General features: G+C 39.2%; 1 protein-coding gene across 2 annotated transcripts; it reads left to right on the top strand.

Annotated features, from left to right (window-relative positions):
- The first annotated feature begins 1,241 nt into the window (after positions 1-1,241).
- Positions 1,242-24,764, top strand: LOC107773816 (putative UDP-N-acetylglucosamine--peptide N-acetylglucosaminyltransferase SPINDLY). 2 transcript variants are annotated; one of them, XM_075222433.1, is made up of 18 exons: positions 1,242-1,502; positions 2,108-2,537; positions 4,996-5,157; positions 5,248-5,423; positions 5,538-5,613; positions 6,121-6,249; positions 7,365-7,484; positions 7,569-7,637; positions 7,730-7,811; positions 8,378-8,472; positions 13,858-13,922; positions 16,158-16,356; positions 16,495-16,689; positions 17,742-17,836; positions 17,918-18,053; positions 18,189-18,406; positions 23,578-23,705; positions 23,908-24,764. In XM_075222433.1, exons 2-18 carry the CDS (start codon positions 2,127-2,129, stop codon positions 24,342-24,344), a joined length of 2,793 nt encoding a protein of 930 aa, XP_075078534.1. In that variant the 5' UTR covers positions 1,242-1,502; positions 2,108-2,126; the 3' UTR covers positions 24,345-24,764. The 2 variants fall into 2 exon arrangements, with proteins under 2 accessions (XP_075078534.1, XP_075078535.1); XM_075222434.1 differs by having other exon boundaries at positions 1,258-1,502; positions 2,105-2,537.
- The last annotated feature ends 426 nt before the right edge of the window (positions 24,765-25,190 follow it).

Below are 25,190 nucleotides of genomic sequence, written 5' to 3'. Positions count from 1 at the left end.
GATAGACCCTCGGCTCAAGAAAATAAAAAGCCAAAAGGACAAAAAGGAGACAATATTAGTATCATCACAACAATCATAGGTAAAATAAGAGCATCATGAAATCCAGAAGAAAGATACAAAGCAAAGGGAGACAATATTAATATCACCGCAACAATCATAAGAAAATAGGAACACCATGAAATCTAGAAAAAAATATGCAAAGCAAAAGCGATAGTTAGTAAATAGGACATGCACTAAAAAGCGAAATAGTAAAATACAACATTACCACTAGCTATCTTAGACAAAACCCCTACATGGCTAGTCCCATAATGGTACGAAGTAAGGGACGACTCAACTACCTCATAACCTACAACCCTAATTCTCGACCTCCACATATTCCTATCAAGTGTCATGTCCTCGAAAATCTGAAGCCTCGCCATATCCTGCCTGATAACCTCCCCCCAATACTTCTTAGGCCACCCTTTACCTCTTCTCGTGCCCTCCACAACTAGCCGCTCACACCTCCATACCGGAGCATCTGGGCTTCTCCTCTGAACATGTCCGAACCATCTAAGCCTCGCTCCCGCATTTTGTCATCAATGGAAGCCACGTGCACCTTCTCCCAAATATCATCATTCCTAATCTTATCTATCCTAGTGTGCCCGCAAATCCACCACAACATACTCATTTATGCTACTTTCATCTTTTGGATATGTGAGTTCTTAACGGGCCAACACTCAGCCCCATACATCATGGCCGGCCTAACCACCGCTCTATAGAACTTACCTTTGAGTATTTGTGGCACTCTCTTGTCACACAAGACTCCAGATGCTAACCTCCACTTCATCCACCCTACCCCTCGTCAATCTCCCCTCCCCCTCGATAACCAAACCAAGGTACTTGAAGTTGCCTCTACTCGGGATGACCTGCGAATCAAGCCTCACATCCACGCCCATTTTTCCCGACTCAGCGCTCAACTTACACTCCAGGTATTCCGTTTTCGTCTTGCTCAGCTTGAAACCCTTAGACTCAAGAGTCTGTCTACAAACCTACAATCTCTCGTTAACATTGGCTCGCGACTCATCAACGGGAGGTCAAATGAAATACTATTAAAAAAAAAAATCCTAAATTGTCTATGTGTCTACGCCCTCACGCGGCGAACAAAAAAAGAAAAAAAGAAAAGGAAAAAAAAATAGTGGCAATGTCGTAAATAGGTCACCAGGTAAGGGTAATTAATAAGAGTCAGTTCTGTATATGGAGCCATTGTAGCTAATGGACGAACCCCAGGGGCTCCGGTGCTTTGGCAGACATCAAACCTCAGTGTCGGAAATAGGCCCTCTTACTTAACCCCCCCCCCCCCTCCCAAAACCCCCCTCACTTGGCCCTCCCCAATCTGTATCTATATTTATATATACCCCCCCCCCCCCGCGCGCGCGCACACATACTCCACTCCTCCTACCACCACACTAGCAGAAACAGTATGGTGAAAGTATCACTGCTTTGAAAGTGATTGAACAACTAAGGTTTGTATATTCTGTTTTTTTTTTGTATGTGGTGGTTTAAAGTGTTTTGCCCTAATTTTGTTGCGTGTTTTCTTTTGTTTTAATCATGATCAGTTCATGTTTTGTATAGAGGGGTTATGTTCAGTTTTAGTTGTATGTTGATTCTTGAAAAAATAAGACTTAGTTTTTACGGGTTTAACTGATATATGGGGGTTTTGTACCACTTGAGGTTTTTTCTTTAATTGTACTTGTTGATAGTAATGTACTACTACTATTTCATTTATTGCCCAGTTAGGGTGTTTGAATTTTTAAAGCCTTTGTTTTGTGGTTCTAAAAGTTCAAGCTTTATTCATTTTGCTGTTGTTTGTAATTGATACATGTTCATCAAGAATGACATGAGAGCAATACGTAGTTCATAGTTACCAGGAAAACCTAATTGTGCTCAAAATTTAGTAATTTTTATTTATGGTCAGAAGTTAAAAATAGGAGCAGTGAGGGAGAAATACTTGAAGGTGAATAGATGGCGTCTAGGAGTCTGTGAACTAGATGTTAAACCTCACTTTGGGGATTCTTACAGCTTAACACGACTTTCTTGTTTCTAAAAGAAGCTAGTTTTTCTTTAGCAGGTTTAAGAAGTGACTTTAGATGGCGTGGACGGAAAAAGATGTTGAGAATGGGAAAGAAAGTGACCCACTTGGTAACAATGGTTTTCTGAAGGGAGCGCAATCTTCTTCTGGTTCCAAAGGTTCTCCTGGTAGAATAAGTCCTATAAAGAAGAGTTTTGAAGGGAAGGATGCCATCACGTATGCAGATATTCTTCGCTCTAGGAACAAGTTTGTTGATGCACTTGCTATCTATGAGAGTGTGTTGCAGAAGGATAGTGGGAGTATTGAATCTCTGATTGGCAAAGGTATTTGTCTGCAGATGCAGAACATGGGGCGGCTTGCTTTTGAAAGTTTTGCTGAAGCTGTCAAGTTGGACCCACAAAATGCGTGTGCCCTCACTCATTGTGGAGTTTTGTACAAAGATGAGGGTCGTCTGGTCGAGGCTGCTGAGGTATGTGCATGAAGTTATTTTTACTGGTATTTCACAAAACTCATCTGATCTTTTACTGTACATTTAGTGGTAGTAAAAAAATATGATGATCACATTTGGCATAATTCCTGTGATGGATATAGTGGAGCTTCTGGTGTTAAAAACTCATGATCCCTTGTTTTGATAGTTGTGACTAACACAAACTGCAAGTCCGATAATCTCAGCTTATAATTACCAATGTAAACTTTCTGGTGAGTAATTCAAGTTGGAGTCAAGAAATTCTCTGCTGAGTTTAATGTTGTTTCAAAGAAGGCTTGAAGTGCTTACAGCTTTTGTGAATGATGTAATACATGAGGCTCTTATCCGCTCTTAATAGATGACAGATGACTTCATACGTGAATCTGGGCATTGCCCCTTCTCCTATTCCTTCACTTTCTTTGTGTGAAACCCCTAAATACCTCTAACTCCGGTCCACATTGTCCTCTTTTTAATGCTTATAATTTAAGCACACCTGAGGATTGAAATCTAAGCACATCCCAGGAAACGTACCTAAACTTAAATTTAGTTGTTAGCCTCGTATTATATACTTATTGAGTCACATTTTTATGAACTTACTTGACTTTCATACAAGAAAGAATGATTTGAATGAGCTAACTACATTTTTTCTGGTACATGAAATAATGTGACACTGTACTGAACTTCGTAAGACTCCTTGCTTGCTCGAGGGAGTTGAGTCCAGACATGATCTCTTACATTTTTGGTGCCCCTTAGTGCTGTAGTTTATTAATAAAGTTATTACATTACTTTATCAGAAAAAAAGAACTTCAATATTGGTGGGAGATGTGAAAAGCGTATAAATGTTCTTCATACAGATTCAAAATTGTATGAAGTAGTAGTATAATATATTACTATGAAGTTCTGAAATTGGTGGATTTACTGCCACGAAAGAGGGCACATGCTCACATTATAGGTTCAAAGAAGTAATACTCATGATATGAGGTTCAGGAAGGTACATGATGTGGAGTAGAAATGCACTGATTGAGCTTCTAAATGTTGTGCACTTGAAACAAACTTTAGACCAATTTTCCTTAAATGTTCAATTGCTGACGGAAATATTCTTTGGCTGAAAACAGGGATTTCAGGTAACGCTACCTTCAGTGAGTTTATAGGGAGATATACGATTTTGCTTCTAGTTTTAGGTATTGAGGACATATTGTGCTCATATGTTGCATGTTTCCTTCCCCATAATAGACATTTTGCCTACAGATAGCTTTTCCTAGCAACTTCTTCTTTTTTGAGGTAAAAGAAATTAATGTCTGTGATAGCTTATTTTAGTTTATGTTTGTGTATGTGCATTCTTTTTTTTTCCCTTGGATAAGGATAATTTTTTTTTATATTGTTGGCCATGAGGAATACACCTTTCATATGTTCAACTGTACTAACATAAAATGTTAGGGAAATTAGTTAGGAGGTACCCCAATAGGCATCTTGTTGATGCATTTTCAGTGAAACTTCATTTGGTTGATTTAAAAAAAAAGGTAGGAGGTAGTACCCAGTGGATTAAGTCGGGGTAGCCGCAAGTTGGCTCGCACTTTCTATAAAAAAAATTTGAGGAATTATAAAAGATATTGGTTCTGAAGCACCATTCACAAGAATTTATCAAAATTGTGTTAAGTATCATTTCATTTTTACTTGCAAATAGGCATCTTGGCATGAGGATGCGCACACATTTTTCTTTTTTTCTTTTTCGTTTTTTTGCATGTTTGGGAGTGCCACCTAGACTTAAAGGCAAGCTCTACAGAGCGGTGGTTACGGGTTAGACCGACTATGTTGTATGGAGCTGAGTGTTGGCCTGTCAATATGTTCCATGTCCAGAAGATGAAAGTAGCTGAAATGAGTATGTTGGGATGGATGTGCGGAATGTCCAGGAAAGACAAGATTAGGAATGAAGTTATTAGGGACAAGGTGAGAGTGGCCTCTGTGGAGGACAAGTTGCGAGACTCGAGGCTGCGATGGTTCGGGCATGTGAAAAGGAGAGACATAGATGCCTCGGTCAGGAGGTGTGAGAGGTTGACCATGGCGGGCGAGGAAGGGTAGGGGTAAGCCAAAGAAGTATTGGGGAGAGGTGATTAGGCAGGACATGTCATTGCTTCACCTCTGCAGACTAAAAGATTTCGGAAGTGATCAGGATCAGAACTTGATGGACGTCTAATTAAGCAGATGATCAAGCTTCATTAATTTATTGCAAAAGTAATGGAGTGTGCTCTTTTTGCACACGAGCTGCTTTAAATTATTCTGTCGAATCTTTACCTTTTAATCTTTATGATGGCGCTTATCACCAATCGAAGCTATCTCTTGTCTCATCTATAATCCACTTATTTATGTTGAATTTGAATCAGAAGCTTATCACTAATCAGAGCTTTTTTTGCTTCATTTATAACTTTCAGTTAATCTTTATGTTGAATTTAAATCAATGCAGTCCTATCAGAAAGCACTTAAAGCTGACCCCTCATATAAACCAGCAGCAGAATGCCTTGCAATTGTATTGACTGATATTGGGACCAGCCTGAAGCTTGCTGGTAACACTCAGGAGGGAATTCAGAAATACTATGAAGCTATCAAAATCGACTCACACTATGCGGTGATTATTTTCCGGTGCCTATTTGACTTTTTGGTTACCGTGACTTTATCAAGGAAGCCCCAATTTTAACATGTTGTGCTGTACTCGCAGCCTGCTTATTATAACCTCGGCGTTGTATATTCTGAAATGATGCAATACGACATGGCCCTTAATTGCTATGAGAAGGCTGCACTAGAGCGGCCTATGTATGCTGAAGCTTATTGCAATATGGGCGTTATATACAAAAATCGTGGGGATTTGGAGTCTGCAATTGCTTGTTATGAGAGGTTGCAACAATGTTAAATTCATTTTATTTGATTGAAGTTTATCTTTAGTGTGAGGTGGCTATACATGATTTGGCAGTTTCCATCTGATTTCTGTTATTTCTCGTTATTATTCAGGTGTTTAGCTGTGTCGCCGAATTTTGAGATTGCAAAGAATAACATGGCAATTGCTCTGACTGATTTAGGCACAAAGGTAATTAGTGTCTGTGAACAGTCCTAACTTCATTAAATGGCATTCAACTCCTTCGAAGTCAGACTTTATACAAATTTAGCAGTTATTACTATTGCCATATCGTCTTCCTAACTGTTAATTAGACATTCCAGACTGCACTCTCATAGTGAAGAACATGGTAACCACAGGTTTGCTTAATAGCATTTCGCATTCACTTTCTGCCTTATAATTCACACAACTATCTTTTGCTTCATGTTGAACATGATAAGATACTGCTTGCTACGAAGACTGAAATTTTAATCAAGCAGCATAAGAAGTTTCCAATTGACACCTCACTGCCCCCAACCCATCGTGAACAAACATGAAGACATATACCTGCTCTTATATTTTATTAGCAGTTCTAACTTATTAGAGCTTTTTCTTTCTTTATTATAAAGAAGCAAATTAGAGCTTTTTCTGGTTTCTTAGCTTACTTCTAGAACTGCCAAACTCTCTTCATGCTTATTAGTTGTTGGTACTTCTATTCAGGTTAAATTGGAGGGAGACATCAACCAAGGTGTGACATATTACAAGAAAGCTCTTTACTACAACTGGCACTATGCTGATGCAATGTATAATCTTGGTGTTGCCTATGGTGAAATGCTGAAATTTGACATGGTAATTTTGTGCAAGGCCCTCCGCTTATCTCTAATCACAACTCATACAATAGTATGTGCTCTTGCAATTGACATAAGGGCTGTAGCATTGTGCGTAAAAGAATTGTTGGGTTATCAACTGTAAGGTTGTTGGTTTAGTTTTGTGGTGTATCTAGGTCAACCTTGTAGAGCCATATTTTTTGGATTGCACTTATTTCTGCTGCTTGCAACGGCTGAAGTTCATACTCTACTACTCCTTTTAACGTAATTTATGTGGCACACTTTTCTTTTTAGTCTGGCCCAAAAAGAATGACATCTTTTTATAATTTAGAAACCATTTTACCCATAATGAGGCGATTTATAGCCACAAAAATGTTTATCGCGTGTTGTAGACCACAAGTTTCAAAAGTCAGTCTTTCTTTCTTAAGCTCCATGGCCAGTCAAACAAGGCCACATTTAATAGGACGGAGGGAATATATGTATGTAGTGTCTCAAGTGTTTAGTTTTCAGTACCCTTCCAATATCTAAACTCTTTCCCCTCGTTCCACTCGTGTTATTCATTTCTTCTCCTTGATGAGAAACTTATTGTTGTTGCTTCCATTGTGATGAATTCAAAAAATGCAGAAATTAAAGAAACAAGAATAAAAGGATAAAAATTGAGTCTAGGCTCAAATAAGGTGTAAATATTAAACAATTGATATAATCAATCACCCAACAAATACAAGACCTTTAGGTACACCTAATTTATAGGAAACCTTCAAGTGAAGAAATTTCACTTGAAGAACACCTTTGCAAGTTGTGTTCAACCATGGCAACCACTTTCAAATCTCTCAAAGAGGATACATTGATCGACAAAATAGTCTAACTCTAAAATGGAATCTTTAAGGACTATTTATACTAGGGTGGGTATTTAGCTAACAAGACACCTAAATACCCCTAAGCTAAAAACCTAGGAATCTAAGTAGTCACTAATTACAAATATAGCCGCCAATTACATGTTAGTCTTCAATTGATGGCCAAATTATACACGTAACCACCCAATTGCAAAAATCGGCTCAATTGAAGTCCAACGTTCTTGTTGGATATCTTGGTTCGTATCACATTGTGAAGGAGTTGGTGATTTATTCTCACATGCAGGCCATTGTGTTTTATGAACTTGCTTTCCACTTCAATCCACATTGTGCTGAAGCATGCAACAATTTGGGAGTGATATACAAGGACAGGGACAACCTTGATAAAGCAGTGGAGTGTTATCAGGCAATCATCTTATGCATGTATTTTTTTTTTTGGTTGGCATAGGAGATTTATACTTTATTCAACTTGTGATTTCATGTTCCACAGATGGCTTTGTCAATCAAACCAAACTTTTCTCAGTCATTAAACAATCTCGGAGTAGTTTACACGGTTCAGGTGAACATTGATTGCTATCAAGTATCAACTAGTGTCTGTGTAAGCATTAATATGTGCTGTTGTGAGTAGAATTTTTTCTTGATTGCTCGCAGGGTAAAATGGATGCTGCTGCTAGCATGATTGAGAAAGCTATCATTGCAAACCCAACATATGCAGAGGCATATAATAATTTAGGTCCTTATTTCCACCTTGCTTTTATGCGTATAAACTTAGGGCCTGTTCTTGTTTCTCTATGCATCTGTCGTCTATCTCTTTCTTATTCCAGTTTCTGTATATTGTTTGCTCCGCCCAGCCCCTCTTAAAAAAAGAGAGAAAAATAAAAAAGAAGAAAATTGACTTTCTCACTGTGTGCTTTAGGCTGTCATGGTGCTACTTTCTCTAGAACATTAATTCAGACTTCAAAGATCTATGATGTAACTGCTTCTTTGTTGGTTTTGTATTGATAGCGAATTTTCAGATTCCACTTTTCTGATGTTATTATCCACAAATGTGAGATAACTTTCTCAATAAGCCATCAATTTTATCGATTAGTTCTTCCAAAGTGTTAGCACCATCTTTTATGTCCTTCATGCTTTCGGACGGTTGTCGAAGTAGTCCATTTAGTTATGGCAGCAAGTGATTAACCTTGAAGAAGCATATTTTAAATACTCGAAGATTTATTCATCCTATTAAGTAGAAGCTGTCTAGGTATTACTCCTTTGGTTAATGGAATAATCAACTATTTGTTGGGAACTGTACAGGAGTTCTATACAGGGATGCAGGAAATATATCTCTAGCCATTGAAGCATATGAGCAGTGCCTCAAGATAGATCCTGATTCCCGAAATGCAGGCCAGGTATTGCCTGTTCTCTTATGATTTTGAGCTATCCAATCTCTATGACTTTTTCTGCATGATCCTTCTTTTGATATCAACATTGTGCATTTACATTGTGAGAATGCACGAGAGAAAAATCTATTATTAATATTCTATGTTACAATGAGCCCTATTTATATGTATACATAACACATAACCTATTCCTATTACATAAGGGACTAGAACTAATTATATATATTCCCATAACTATTCTAACACTCCCCCTCAAGCTGGTGCATATAAATCACATGTACCGAGCTTGTTACATATGTAGCTAATACGAGGACCAGTGAGGGACTTGGTGAAAATATCTCCAAATTGATCATTCGACTTCACAAACTTTGTAGCAATATCTCCCAAGAGTATCTTTTCTCTGACAAAGTGACAGTCAATCTCAATGTGTTGTTTAGTTCTCTCATGGAACACTGTATTCGACGTAATATGAAGAGCAACTTGATTATCACACACAAGTTCCATCTGGCTGATCTCACCAAATTTCAACTCCTTGAGCAACTGTTTGATCCAAATTAGCTCACATGTCGCCATAGCCATTGCTCGATATTCTGCTTCTGCACTAGACCGAGCAACCACATTCTGTTTCTTGCTCTTCCAAGACACCAAATTTCCTCCTACTAAGACACAATATCCAGATGTAGAACGTCTATCAAAAGGTGATCCTGCCCAATCAACATCTGAGTATCCAACGATCTGCTCATGGCCTCGATCCTCAAACAATAAACCTTTGCCTGGAGCTGATTTTATATACCGAAGAATGCGGACAACTGCATCCCAATTACTATCACAAGGAGAATCCATAAACTGACTCACAACACTCACAGGAAAGGAAATGTCAGGTCTAGTCACAGTGAGGTAATTTAATTTACCAACCAACCACCTATATCTTGCAGGATCGCTAAGAGGCTCCCCTGTCCTGACAGAAGTTTAGAATTCGGATCCATTGGAGTGTCAACATGTCTACAACCTGTCATTCCTGTCTCCTCAAGAATGTCTAAGGCATACTTCCGTTGTGAGATCACAATACCCAAGCTAGTCTGAGCGACTTCAATACCCAGAAAATACTTTAATCTGCCCAGATCCTTAGTCTGAAAGTGCTGAAAGAGATGTTGCTTCAACTTAGTAATACCATCCTGATAATTGTCGGTAATAACAATATTGTTAACATAAACGACCAGATAAATACAGAGATTTGTAGTAGAATGCCGATGAAACACAGAGTGATCAGCTTCAGTACGAGTCATGTCAAACTCCTGAATAACTTTGCTAAATTTACCAAACCAGGCTCGAGAAGACTGCTTTAGACCATAGAGGGGCTGACGCAACCGATATACAAGGCCACTAGACTCCCCCTAAGCAACGAAATCAGGTGGTTGCTCTATATAAACCTCATCCTCAAGGTCACCGTAAAGAAAAACATTCTTAATGTCCAACCGATAGAGAGGTCAATGGCGAACAACAACCATGGATAAAAAAGGCGGACTGATACTATTTTAGCCACGAGAGAGAAAGTATCACTGTAATCGAGCCCAAATATCTAAGTATACCCTTTGGCCATAAGACAAGCCTTAAGCCGATCAACCTGGCCATCTGGACCAACTTTGACTGCATACACCCAACGACAACCAACAGTCGATTTATTCGAAGGAAGAGGAACAAGCTCCCAAGTACCACTCGTATGTAAAGCAGACATCTCGTCAATCATAGCCTATCGCTACCCTGGATGAGACAGTGCTTCACCTGTAGACTTAGGGATGGAAACAAAGGACAAAGATGATACAAATGCATAATGGGATGATGACAGACGATGGTAGCTTAAACCGACATAATGAGGATTATGATCAAGTGTGGATCGTATACCTTTTCGTAGTGCAATCCGTTGACTAAGAGGAGACAAGTCTGCAGTATTAGCAGGGTCAGGTGCAGGACGTGAATCAGCTAGGCCTGATGCTGGGCGCGGACGACGATGATAAGTCAGGAGTGGTGGAGCTGTAGAAGGTTGAACTGGACTAGATGGTGGCACTGGAGCTATGGGTGGTGGAACTGGAGCTATAGGTGGTGGAGCTGCAACTGGAGCTGTAGGTGGTGGAACTGCAACTGGAGCTATAGAGGAAGATGAACGGGAGATAGTGACTGAATCTTCAAGAGCTGGAACTGGCAGCACCTCAGAAATATCTAAGTGATCTGTGAAGTATGATTGGGTTTCAAAGAAGGTAACATCAACAGACATAAGGTACCACTGGAGGTCAGGAGAATAGCATCGATATCCTTTTTGCGTTCTCGAATAACCCAGAAATACGCACTTAAGAGCACGAGGAACTACCTTATCTTTTCTTGGAGTAAGATTATGAACAAAACACGTGCTCCCAAAGACACGGGGTGGAAGAGAAAACAAAGGTAAGTGGGGAAACAAGACAGAGAGTGGAACTTGATTCTGGGCTGAAGATGGCATATGATTAATAAGATAGCAAGATATAAGAACTGAACCCTCCCAAAAACGCAACGGAACATGAGATTGTATGAGTAGGGTACGAGCAGTTTCAATAAGATGTCTATTCTTTCTTTCAGCTACCCCATTTTGTTGGGATGCGTATGAACAAGATGTTTGATGAATAATCACATGAGAGTTCATAAACTGCTGAAATAGGGAAGATAAATACTCTGGGGCATTATCACTACGAAATGTGCGGATAGAAACCCCAAATTGATTTTGAATTTTAGCGTGGAAGGAAAATAGAAAACAACTCAGATCGATTTTTCGTCAAAAATATCCAAGTGCACCTGGAATAATCATCAATGAAACTGACAAAGTAGCGGAATCCCAAGGTAGAACTGACCTGACTAGGACTCCAACCATCTGAATGGACTAGAGTAAAAGGTGACTCTACTCGATTATCAAGACGCCGAGGGAAATGGGAACGGGTATGCTTACCGAGCTGACATGACTCACACTCTAGAGTGGACAAGTGAGATAAGCCAGGTACCATTTTCTGAAGTTTTGACAAACTGAACGACCCTTTGATCTATGCCGTGGAAAGTGTCAAGTCCCGAGGGCTTGTGTCCACCGAATCAGAGGCCTTTCTTTTTTGTTCTTCTTTTGCTTGCGCACCAATCCAGGGGCTAAGGGACCCAATTCTTAAGACTCAAGATGCAACGGAATTCGGGCTTGCTTTTTCAATTCACATCTATGAGCGAGGATTCCTCTATCTCTTGCTCCCTTCGATCAGACTCTGACAACTTAGGGAAGAATGATGGGTCGCTAACAAGTGCAACAACTCCCTTTGGAAGGATCGTCAACGTCTTTGGTTCCCTCCACTCTGGAATGTCCCAACCATTTATGTAATAAAAAATCTGGTGAATCAGTAACATGGCAAGTTGTTGAAGGAAGACAAGATGCGAGTCCATGTCATTTTGCAAGGATAAGGTAATAAAGTCCATCTGATTCACGCATGGTACCAATGATCCGCCCTGTACTGCGTTCCTGTATAAAAACAAAGCCATCAAGAAATAAAACAGAGCATTTAAGTGATTTGGCTAAGCGTCTAACGACTACGAGATTAAAAGGACTACCGGGAACATAAAGAACTGAATCTAAAGGTAAGGAAGGAAGTGGACTTGCTTGACCTATTCCAATTGCCATGGTTTGAGACCCGTTGGCCATTGTGACTGTTGTAAGAGATTGAGAACATGAAATAGTAGTGAAAATAGATTTGTCACCAGAAATATGATTAGATGCACCTGAATCAATGACCCAAAACTCAGAGGTTGCAGATTGGAAGACACAAGTCACGCTACTGTATGTTTGAACAACGGAAGCTATCTATCCCTGAAGATGTCTGTTTACATGCTTGTACTGAAGGAACTCAATATAATCAGGTAGAGAAACCATCCAACTATTTATAGTATTGGATCCCATTTTTCTACAACCAATTTCTCAAATTCTTGATAAAAAATTGTATCGTTAACCTTGGAATGCCAAATCATACACCCCTCCCCCCCCCCCCCCCCTTTTTTTTTTTTTTGGAGAAAACACTTGTTCACTCACCGGAAAATAAAAAAGGTTGTCGGAATCTGATTAAACTTGAATGAAAAGACTCGGAATAACCTCCTGAGAAATCTGTCCAAAAGAAGCTTCGTCAAAAAAACCACTGTACCTGCCGGAAAGTCAGTGTGGTCGCCGGAAAATCTCGAAGTGATCGGAATAAAAAGAAAAAGGTGTGGATAGGCTTGGAATTACTAGGCGAGCAGGCTGTTCAAAAGAATTTTTTTCAAAATCTGACCGGAACAGGGCACGCGCGCCGGCGTGTGTGACAGACGCAAATCTCCGACAAGCGCTTGGGGACGCGTGGATGAGTATTTTCCGGGGAATCTTTATGGGGTTTGGTCGGATCTCTCTTGGGAGCCTTGTGGTGGTGTTGGATTTTGCACAACACTGATAAATAGTGACTATGACGCAATCAGTCACTTAGGTCACTGGAAAATTGCACGGTGATAGAGTTCTTTCTTCCCGGATGTTGCTGGAATGACGCATAACGATCTTTTCTCACCGATGCTCTGATACCATGTGAGAATGCACGGGAGAAAAATCTATTATTAATATTCTATGTTACAATGAGCCCTATTTATATGTATACATAACACATAACACATAACACATAACCTACTCCTATTACATAAGGGACTAGAACTAATTATATATATTAACATAACTATTCTAACAAACATGACCTACACGTGGTCCTCAAAACCTTTGAATAGGCTACAACATCTTTATCTAAAAATGCATTTTGCACTATGGTGACATGGATAGCTCTTTGTTATTGCTTTAGGTGTATTGTCAATCCACATAACATCAAGGCTCTAAATACTAGTAGCTTTTGGGAAATACCTCCGGCCTTTATCTACTACCTTTCATGTAACAATAGATGAATGTGATTGTTAGATGCTACTTTGAATGGAGGTTTAACCTATCCAAGTTCAATACTTGTCTTCAGAATAATTGTCAGACAGGATAAACCGTTAAGTTTCTAGTCCTTTAAGACAAAAATGAGAAGTTCAAAATGCAATATGTTTGAAAGTGGGACCAATTCAAATCCTTGAAAAATAAAAGGGAACAGTTGTGTCTCCAAGTGAATTGAGTGATTGAGTATTGCCCTGAGATTGAGAAGCTCTTTACTTCATAACATTCTTTTAATTTTAGCACATTAGCAATTTTTATGCTGCATATTAGATGGCTTATTATGACTTATTATGCTGCATATTAGATGGCAATTTTTAACTCTCGTCTTAGAAAAATGTTCTTGGATTTACTACACCTTTTTGTCTCATATATCTATAATTTTGTGTTTGCAGAATCGGTTACTTGCCATGAACTACATAAATGAAGGAACTGATGACAAGTTATATGAGGCTCACAGGTTTTATTTACTTCCTACCTGTGGCTATTGTATAATATATTATGCAGCAAACGCTACCTAAGTATGGGAAAAAAGGGAAACTAACAATTGGGGAAAAAGGAATGCAGAGATGCTTTATGGCTAATAGATGCTTTATGTGCCAGAGGAATGCAGAGTCACACAGTCACCTCTTTCTACATTGCATAGTCGCAGCAGGTCTTTGGAATATGTTTTTATCTCTTTTTGGACTCAGATGGGTCATGCCACAAAACTTCAGGGAAGCTTGTGAGAGCTGGAACCTTTGGAAAGTTAATAGCTCCTTCAGGAAAATATGGAAGATGATACCTGCAGCCATTTCTTGGACTATCTTTAATGAAAGGAATAGAAGGTGTTTTGATGGGATATCAACTGCTGTCCAGTATCTCAAAGCTTTTTGCCTAGTGCATTTATTTAGTTGGGGTCATCTAGCCCCTGTAGATTCTCCTGATAGTTATCTGAACTTTGTTAGCTCCCTAGCGCTAAGCTGATTTTTTGCCTTTTTGTATTGGAGCTAGCAATTTTCATTACTTTTGTAACTATTCTGCATCTTCTTGATGCCATCAGTGAAATCAATTACTTCATCAAAAAAAAAAAAACACAATTGGGGAAAAAGGATAAAGAAAGTTAGATGTGTAGGCTGAAAGAGTGAGGAAGAATTTGAATAAGTCTTTTTATTTTTATTTTAATGAGGTAATAGAATTTTGTATAAGGCATCAAGAAGATGCAAGTAGTACAAAAGAGAGAGAACTTAAAGACAAAGTCAGCTCTACAGACAAAAGAGGAACTAGGCTAAAGCTAAGGAGCTGACAAAGTCCAAAATATATTACGAGGGCAGTTTACAGGAGCTAAGTTCTGCCAACTATATAACCATACAAAACATCTATCCTTAAGTGAGTAAGTAGGAGTTGATATCTCATCAAAACATCTGCAATTCCTTTCTGTCCAAATACACCATAAAATACAGGAAGGGATCATCTGCCAAACTTTAATGATGGATTTATCTACTTTCCATGAAGATCAGCTTTCATCGGCATCCTTGATGTTCTGTGGCATGACCCAGCATAGACCAAAGATGGAAAAGAACATACAACAGATATCTGCTGCAATTGGGCAGTGGACAAAAAGAAAAAGATATCTGTTGGACTCTGGCTGCCGCAAGCACATGTAACACCTGTTGACCAACCGAAAGCTTCTTCTGCTGAGGTTATCCTGGGTTAGGCATGCTTCATTTAGGGCTATCCAGCTGAAACAGGAGACATTTTTAGGTAGTTTAGTCTTCCATATATATATATATATATATATATATATATATATATTTCCTAGGCCATCTATCAATGATATCATTGGTGGAGCAAGAATGTGTGTTTTCACTGTGTAAAGGCCATCCTTGGAGTTTCCTCATCTCATTCTATCAGTAGTATTTTCCTCGACTGAGAAGCCTTCCAATTTGGCAAGTAGAATTAGAAGTTGCGGAAGTTCCCAGCCCTGCATCTCCCTTCTAAAAAGAATGTGCCAACAGTTGATAACACTGATTCTTGATCAACTTATAAGATTTAGAACCCGTGGTGCCTAATGATGCAAAATAACCTTACGGATGACCTAGTAGATATCTTCTGTCTACCTGACAGAGGTGATTGAAATAGAGGAAATAGCAGTAGTTGGAGCAGGCACAGTGATCGTGACATTTTGGGGATGAATTTTGCCTAAGTCTCACAATAAAGCTCACCTGCCCTTAAGTTTCTCGTTAGATCTGCTGATGTTAGCATTACCCCATGACCTGCTATAATTTTCAAGGGAAATGAGATAGCAAGTTTCTCCCAGCAAGAGAGGTATGGCCTTGCATGTTTCTGGATTAGTCAGGAAATGAGGATCTTGGCCAGAACTGGCTCATAGAGTATCAACTTTTACAGAACTTAGAAAATTATGAGTAAGGAGTTTTTCTTTGCGCTTTCTACTAAGTATGTCCTGTACCTAACCATAAAATGTAATGTTTCTATATGTTTGCCGTTTCCGTCACCTGCTGCTTGGATGGATAGGACTCCCCCAAAATCCCAATTACTATGACCTCGTTAATGATAATGGAAAAAATGTCAGGTGGCGTTTGCCATTACAATTGGTAATATACACATAGCTATAGTTGGCTGTATATTTGGTTTAGTGTGATTCTGTTTCTGGATCTTTTGGTGCCTATCCTAACTGTAAGGTGTGTGACTGCAGAGACTGGGGTCGACGTTTTATGAAATTATATCCTCAGTACACTTCATGGGACAACTCAAAAGTCCCGGAAAGGCCACTTGTGATTGGATATGTGTCTCCTGATTATTTTACTCACTCTGTCTCATACTTCATCGAAGCACCACTTGTCTATCACGACTACGCAAACTACAAGGTGGTGGTTTATTCAGCTGTTGTAAAGGTATTCTTTTCCATCGCTGATCCTCATTTGTCTTTGTATTGCGACAGCTTAGTTCATGCTTCGGATTAAATCACTAAGGCATTCTTTGGACAAATCACTAAGACATACTTTTATATGGTTCTTTGTTTGGGATTGCAGGCAGATGCAAAAACAAACAGGTTTAGGGACAAAGTCTTGAAAAAAGGTGGTGTCTGGAGGGATATCTACGGGATTGATGAGAAAAAGGTCTCCAGCATGATTAGAGAAGATAAAGTTGATATTATGGTTGAACTTACAGGTCACACTGCAAATAATAAACTGGGAACGATGGCTTGCCGACCTGCGCCTGTACAGGTGATCTTTATCTTATGCCCCAACTTGGTTGTTTCTGGTTTCAATATTGCTGCTCTGAGGCCTAACTGCACCACATTAGATATGTTTTGTCTTTTAAGGGAAAGAGCTGGCCTTTCATTTTTTTAATAATACTTTTATGGGGAATGGTTAAGTTGTCTCGCGTAAATTGAGAAACTGGAATTCAGTGGTTCTTTTTCTTTTATTAGGCTTATTGGTAGTCCCAAGGAAATGTCTCTCCCATCTTTTCTTGGATGTTGTGCTTCCAAGAACTTGACCAATTAGAGATAGATGTGTAGCATGATGTTTTTGTCTATTACCACCCTTCTTCTAAAAGAATGTTTGAGGTTTGGTGTGCATCATGAAATAAAGAGGTATGAGTGTGTATGCATTGGGTCTCATTGCGAATTATGTTGGAGTAACTTTCGACCATGCTATAGCCTAGTAGTTTCATATGACTACCAAATTGTCAATCTTATTGAGTATGAAGAAAAAATACATACTTTACATTCTTTGGTCATATGAGGATTTTGTTCTAAGATACATGGTTAACAGTGCTACTGGGAGTCTAGGAGAATCACATGGGTGGTTGGAATATCTCTATAAAACAGCTGTCCTACGCTTGCCTGTCAACTCAAAATTTCCATTTGAAATTGGGAAGTTAATTAGTCCAGTAAGACATATTTGAAATCAAGGTGAAGCTTCTCTGAAATTTGGGGAACAATTTGAAAGCACACGTGATGTCATACTTATCGAAAGAAAAACATATTTGATGTCATACTTACCAAAAGAAAAACACTTGATGTCATTCTTATCAAAAGCAAAACACTTGATGTTGTACTTCATTCTAGTGTGTCATCTTGCTTTCATGCTAATTCAACCACTCCTATCTTTGAACTTCATACTGAAAATTTCTCCCTCTCCGATAAAATTAGAAGCTTGCTTCTATGTATCAAACTTCCTGCTATGAAGGAAGTCTTAACTAATCTATTTGCTATGGCTGAACTTTTGAGCTGTTACTCAGTGTTCATGGTTCTATATATTTCTCCTGCTAGGTGACTTGGATTGGATACCCTAACACAACTGGTTTGCCCACAATTGACTATAGAATCACTGATGCTATGGCTGACCCTCCTAACACAAAACAGAAGTAAGTGGGAGAAAAGTTTTTTTCATGTTGATCTTACCCGCACGACAGTCTTGTGGCTAATCCTTTCAATTTGATTGGCAGACACGTGGAAGAGTTAGTTCGATTGCCGGATAGCTTTCTTTGTTATACACCTTCTCCTGAAGCTGGGCCAGTGTCTCCAGCACCTGCTTTATCCAATGGCTTTGTTACATTTGGTAGCTTCAACAATCTTGCCAAGGTATTAATCAGGAAGCAAGTGCCATTTAGAAGCATGTGGTGGGGTTGTTTCGTGCTTTTGAATTGGTAACTGTGTTGTTTAATAGGATTTTGTGGCTCTTTCTTCTTTTATTCTGATGATTTGCTTTCAATACAGATAACACCTAAAGTGCTGCAAGTCTGGGCAAAAATTCTTTGTGCAGTTCCGCATTCTCGGCTAATTGTTAAGTGCAAGCCTTTCTGTTGCGATAGTGTGAGGCAGAGATTTCTTTCTATTCTAGAGCAGTTGGGATTGGAGCCACAGAGAGTTGATCTTTTGCCATTAATCCTTCTAAATCATGATCATATGCAAGCATATTCCCTCATGGATATTAGGTAATGCCCTTGGTCATGTGGCCTTCTTATACTCGGAATCTAATTAAGCTTTTGATTTCATTTGTAAATTGAAGGGGAGCCTTGGCATAACTAGTAAAGTTGCTGCCATGTGACCAGGAGGTCACGGGTTCAAGCCGTGGAAACAGCCTCTTGCAGAAATGCAGGGTAAGACTGCGTACAATAGACCCTTGTGGTCCGACCCTTCCCCGGATCCCGCGCATAGCTGGAGCTTAGTGCACCGGGCTGACCTTGATTTCAATTTACAGCTTAGTGCACCGGGCTGCTCTTGATTTCATTTGTAAATTGTTCATAAGGCTGTTTTCTTAGTTCCACTTCCAAATTTATATGGGTATCAGGCTTCACTTTGAAGATACTCAAAGAATACGTTTGCTGTTACTACCTCCATCTCTTCTCCCTGGAATATATTTTAAAGGGGTTTGGGCACCCTTACATGCATATGCTCTTCTTTTCTTGCACATAGGGTGTGATTTATCAATTTGCTTCTGTGAATTGTTTAACTTCCAATATTTTTCACTATCGTACTATTTCAAGTGGTCATTGGAAGGGAATTCTAAATTAAATGTTGGGCTCCCTTGTGTTTTCTTCACTGAAGTTAACTACCTCTTTGTGTTATTAATTGCTCCCTCCGTTTCAATTTGGTTGTCGTAGTTTGGCTTGGCACAAAGTTTAATAAAGAGAGGAAGATTTTTGAAACTTGTGGTCTAAGTATGCCATAACATTTTATGTAGCTATAAAACTTTTGAAACATATGGTATTAAACAAGTCATAGCATTTGTGTGGCTATAAAAGCTTCCCATAAGGAAATATAGGAATGTGCCAATCTTTTTGGAATGGACTAATAAGAAAATAGTGCCAAACAAAGTGGAACGGAGGGGGTACAAATTTGCAAATTTGCTGCAAGACTGTCAGCAGTAAGTCACAGCATATATTGTCATGGAAGCTGAGAAACATTTTGTATTTGATTAATGCTTGTTAAGTGCTGCACTTGTACAGTTTACCTAGCCCCATCTTAGTGCTAGATTTTAATGAAATCTCTTTGCCATTAAAATAAAAGGGAGTATGTATGCAGGGACCTTTTCTGCCATCAATCTCCATTAGTTTGACTATTAAATGGCAGCTTGTCACCAGAATTCATAACTCTCTTTCCAAGTTCGCTTCTGATTTAATTGTATTTAACTAAAGACTGTAGGAAGTGAAAAAGGGACACAAAATAGAATCAGTCGATCAGCCGAATCCAATTCACTCCAACACTCCCTCTCCCCTCCCCTTAGGCCTCCCTCCCAATGCCGCCTTCTCCCACCTGGTGACCTATTTCTCTCACTTATGCAACTGCTCTTAGGCCTTATCTGTTTTGCACGTGATGGATGTCTGAATCTGAATTGTTCAATTAGACATGGCAATTGGGGTGGGACAGGGCAAACACTAAACGGGCAGGGCAGGGGAACAAGTAAATGGGGCGGGGCGGGGCAGGCAAGGCAGGGCAGGGCAAAATTACATTTTTGAAGAATCTTAATGGGGCAGGGCAGGTTGTAGGTCAGCCCTTAGTTCCAATAGTGGGTCATAAGGTAGCCTGAGGCCCAATTCGTTCTTTGCTTGTTTTATTGTCCATTTCTTCATTTCTTTCATAAATTGATAAATATGTACTTGAATATGTAAGATTTTGTGTACGTGACTATGTATTTGACTATATGTATAATTAAAAGTTTTTAAGTTGAGGTGTTTGGTTGTTGGTCAAATTTCATCATAATGGCTTTTTCCAGTTCTATTTTTGGTTGATTTGTTCCTTCTTCTGCATGTTATTGTTAAACGTTCTTAATTAGTAAACATTGAAGTAGCTAGAGGATGTTACAGACGCAAATTTGAGATATTTACCTTTAAAGGATAGTAGAATTTGGACATAAATTTTGAAAATGCGTATAACTGACATAGAAATAAGGGTTAGTTCTGTAATATATTTTAAAAATGGGGAATGATTATTCAAGGGGAAAATAAACAAATGATGTTTCTTGGAGGCAAATAACAGTGCACTTTGTTTAAGGACCATTTCCTATGAGTTGAGAAATGATTGGTACGCCTATTCCAGAATAGGAGTCCCCAGCCACATCAGATGGATTCCATAAGAATTCAGGCTGATAATTGAACCACTGAAAGGAAATGGAAGTATCAAGTGAAATAGCAAAGCCATATGAAAATTTAGACTACTGGAAAAATAAAAAAAAATGAAAGTGAATCTAAACAGGGCAGGGCGGGGCAGGGCTCAATTGGGCAGGGCAACATTTTGGAACAAGGTTAAACGGGGCAGGGCAGGTCAAAATCTTAGTGGGTGAGGTTGCCCTGCCCCGCCCCAATTGCCATCCCTATGTATTAAGTGCATTTTTTATTCTTTCATAGTAACTACTTGTTAGCTCTCAACAGGTTTGAATCATTTAGATCTTGTGCAGAGTTTTAATATCATTAAAATGTCTACTTAAAATGTCCTTTTGCACAACTCTTTTTACTACCACCACCGTCAACCACCTCCATGACCTGCCAACACCAGTGACTTCCTCACCCGTCAAACGTTACCACCAAACCATCAGCCACCTCCACCACCAACCACCGCACAATCACCATCACCAACCATCTTCACCACTAGTCAGTATCACCAACCACCTCTATCGCCCCCTCTATCGCCAACTTCTACCACAACCACCATCACCACCACCTAACACCGCAACCATCCCTATCAGTCACATAGACATCCATCGCCTCTAGCCACCATTGAACAGCCACCATAGCCTGCCCCACTGCACAACCATCACTAACCTCCTCCATACAACCACGACAACCACCACCTCACAACTATTGTCACTAGCTACCACCACCTCCAGCCATGCTGTTAGTTTTAGTTTGGTTTATCAAAAAAATAAAAAAAAATTATACTACAACATGTAAATTAATATTCTCTAATATCTTTGTGGGTATAGTACTTAGTAGTAATTTATTTGAATTCTATATATTTATTTATTTATTTATTTATTTTCGAATAAAGATAATTTATCCAGATGAAGATGCTGAAAAAGCAATTTTAGTGATCCAGTGTTTGAATCTAGATACATTATCTTAATAAGCAAAAGTGTATCCAGATTTAAACGTCTTAATCTTTATAAAACAAACAGAGCCTTCCTTACCTGCCAACAAACAAAAAAAAAAAGAAGGAAAAATAAGAGAAGAAAGAAATGCCAAAAAGGAACTTTAACATGAAAGTAATGCCCCACAATCTTCTTTCATTGTTGCCTAATTGTATGGACACGTTAAAGGAAGGATGATATTGTCAAATCTTACCAAATATAATCGCCATCGGTCTTAAATTTTTGGCAGGGGAGGTCCATCTAGTTTCGCTGAATTAGAAGGAAGTCTTTGTGAATCACCCTCATTTTAAAATTGCCTTATTTAAGTGTTCTAGTATGTCTGATTGTGTCAATAAAAGAACGGAAAATGGTCAAAGCTATCCCTATTATTTGGTAAATGGTTTACAAATACCCTCTGTCCATCTGTCTGTCCAAAAATATACATTACATCCATCTATGAGTCCCAAAAATATGCACGGCGTTAATTCTATTAATAAAATTGCCCCCACGTATAATGGCAGAGCCCGTGGGCCTTCAAGTTAATGATGTGGCATTTTTTTTACTGGGCCATGTGGCAATTTCGGGCTGAAACCAAACTGGGTATAACACCCGCCCAATTTATTTGACCCGCCTAATTATTTTCTTTCTTCCTTATCACCCAACATACCCACTTCCACCCACCTAAACCCCAAAATCCTCTTGCTAGCCTCTCTTCCTCCATCACCACCACTGCCAGCGTTACCACCGGCCAATCGCCGCCACCGTCGGAAATTCGGCATCCCCCACCTTTCCGCCTCTCTTTCTCTCACGTTCTTCATAACCTAACCTCCTCTCTCCAGGGTGCTACTATCGACACCATTCTTCCACGACCGACGATGGCAACCACCGGATCTCCTCGCCGAAAATGGTAAACCAACAGTGACAAGTAGTCATGAACATGACCGGAATCTTTCAGATATGGTCGGCAAACACCGTTGATGTTTTCGTGGCTTGTTCTTGATGCTTTTGCCACCTCCATGCTATGTGATTTCATTGTAAATAGGTGTTAAGATTTTATTGCTACCCTAAGTCCACCCATTTTCTAAAAAGAATGACATGTCCAAAAGCCGAAGATAATATGCATGAAGAGGGTGGTGACAAGGGAAATGGTGGCGAGGGCACGGTTAACCAAATGGCCGGCGAAGTATTGATGGATGATAGTGAGAGAAAACATTTGCCAATCAGCTGAAGATGGTAGGTCCATCTATTTCCCATATATTCTTTGAATCTTGGCATGTTCGTTTCCTAGAATTGAGGTTTATGGCTGGAGAAGACGAAAGGGGGCTGGTCAGGTGAGTGGGAGTGGGTGTGGTAACAAAAACCAGGGTCGGATCCATTTAATGGGTCGAAATTAAACCCACATTTGGTTTCAGCCCGAAATTGCCACGTGGCCCAGTAAAAAAGTGACATGCCATTAAGTTGAAGGTCCATCGATTCTGCTGTTAGACGTGGGGCAAGTTTATTAATAGAATTAACGTCGTTTGTATTTTTGGGACTGATATATGGACGTAACGTGCATTTTTGGACTGAAAGATGGACGGAGGGTATCTATAAATCATTTACCAAACAATACGGGTAGTTTTGGCCCTTTTTCAATAAAAGGATATTCCCTGAAACATATGATATGATAATATTGTGTTTTTTCCTCCTGCAGTTTTAGATATAAGTTATGCTTAGGTTATCTCAGTTCTATTATCATTTTGTCAGATATTTAATGGTCATTTGATACTTGGTAAATGATAACTTTATCAAATTTGGTTAAGTCTTAATTAAAAGTGCATAAAATGTGTAATTTCATGTTGCTGGACTGGGGTATATCTTGTTTTCAGCAGTAGGGTTTTTTAGAAGTTTCCTATCCGTGTAAAATCTGGCATCTCAAAAAATTCTGTTAGACAATTATCAATTATGATAAAGATTTGGTGACATACTTGCCTACATCCTCTATTGCTTGCTCTTAAAGGGAAACATTCTCAGCTTGTAATTATGATCCACTTTTTGTAGCTTGGATACTTTTCCTTATGCTGGAACAACCACCACATGTGAATCACTATACATGGGAGTTCCTTGTGTCACTATGGGAGGTTCCATACACGCTCATAATGTTGGTGTGAGTCTTCTTAAGACAGTTGGTAAGTATGTTTATTAATCTTAATTTTATTCTACCCCTGCTTATGAACTCTTAGTGCTTGCATTTGCCAATTGATGAAAGTATAGTTTCCAAAAAGGGGGTGAAAAATCTCAGAAGGGTTGACCCTGGAAAGAAGTTCGAGGGGAAAATTCACAAGTTCGTTCTAACACATTGTACAATTGGTTGGCAATTTTGCATTTTAGGGTTACAGAACCTTGTGGCGAGGAATGAAGACGAGTATGTTGAGTCGGCTATACAGTTGGCTTCAGATGTTACATCTCTGTCGAACTTGAGAATGAGTCTTCGAGAACTCATGTCAAAATCACCACTTTGTGAGGGGACACAGTTCACCCAAAATCTTGAGTCAATATACAGGAGTATGTGGCGCAGGTACTGTGATGGAGATGTGCCATCTTTGAGGCGCATTGAATTATTACAACAGCAGCAGCAGACACAAACAGAGCCGGTGGTTCCCGAAGAGTCACCTGTGAAGTCAGTGGAAAAAACCACGATTTCTGCTTCAAAAGACGGGTCAATTAAAGAGAATGGGTTCACTACAATGCCACCTTTGGTATATAATAACTCCTCTACTGGTGAAGAAAAGGTGCAGTTAAATCAAAATAGTAATCCTGGTAGCTGAGTTGAGAGTTGTTGGATCAATGAGTCTGTCTGTTTAGAAGAAGTCGGGAATGATTGGTAATAGAAGCCAAGATTCAAGAACAAGTCTTGCGATAGCGTGTGTGAAATCAGACCAAGCCTCTTGTATCATATAATTTATGAGGCACTTATGCGCTAAATTGAACGACTGACTTGGTTAATGGCTGCAATTATCTCTGTTGCAGAGTGTGCAGGCATAATTCTTTTTCGGAAAAGAATGTTGGAAGGGCTAGTGAAATTATTATTTGTTCCAGAAATAGAATTGTAGTTATTAGGATACGGGTTGTATTAGTTATTTCTCTCTTGCCCGAGTTCAGGTGGGATTTTATGCCCTTCCCGTTGTAAGAAGTATAGCAGACTCAGATCCTCTTTCTAGTGGAACGATCGGTTATTTTCTTTTTTCTATTTAACTTTTAAGAATTTTATCTTCCAAACGGGTTGGAGGATTCGGACTAACAGAGAAGTTCTAAATGCTGAGTTGTTTGTCAACTCATTTATCATCAATTATAGTCAACTTCTCCTAGGAATGGTTGGTGATGTCAGTTTTTGAGTCTTCAGTTGCTGAACGAATCCCTTCACGTTAATCACGCCTCTAGTATCACAAAACTTATCAGTCCTTCGACCAACTACCGTGTAAAATAAATAGGGTTGTTCAGAAGAATTAGTTAAACCACAATTTAAGAACTCACAGACTAGGAGAATGCTTGAGCAATATCTTCATAACTGGCATGAATTCTTGATCAAGCCCCACAGCCAGTTACCATAACTCTCCACATCATCAGACTTTAGATTTCGGAAAGTAGAAGAAATAAGAGATGTCGAAGTAATA

The sequence above is a fragment of the Nicotiana tabacum genome, chromosome 10 (assembly GCF_000715075.1).
Source record: "Nicotiana tabacum cultivar K326 chromosome 10, ASM71507v2, whole genome shotgun sequence".
NCBI classification, from domain to species: domain Eukaryota; kingdom Viridiplantae; phylum Streptophyta; class Magnoliopsida; order Solanales; family Solanaceae; genus Nicotiana; species Nicotiana tabacum.
Note: the sequence above shows the minus strand (reverse complement) of the source record. Positions and strands in the feature narration are given on the sequence as shown.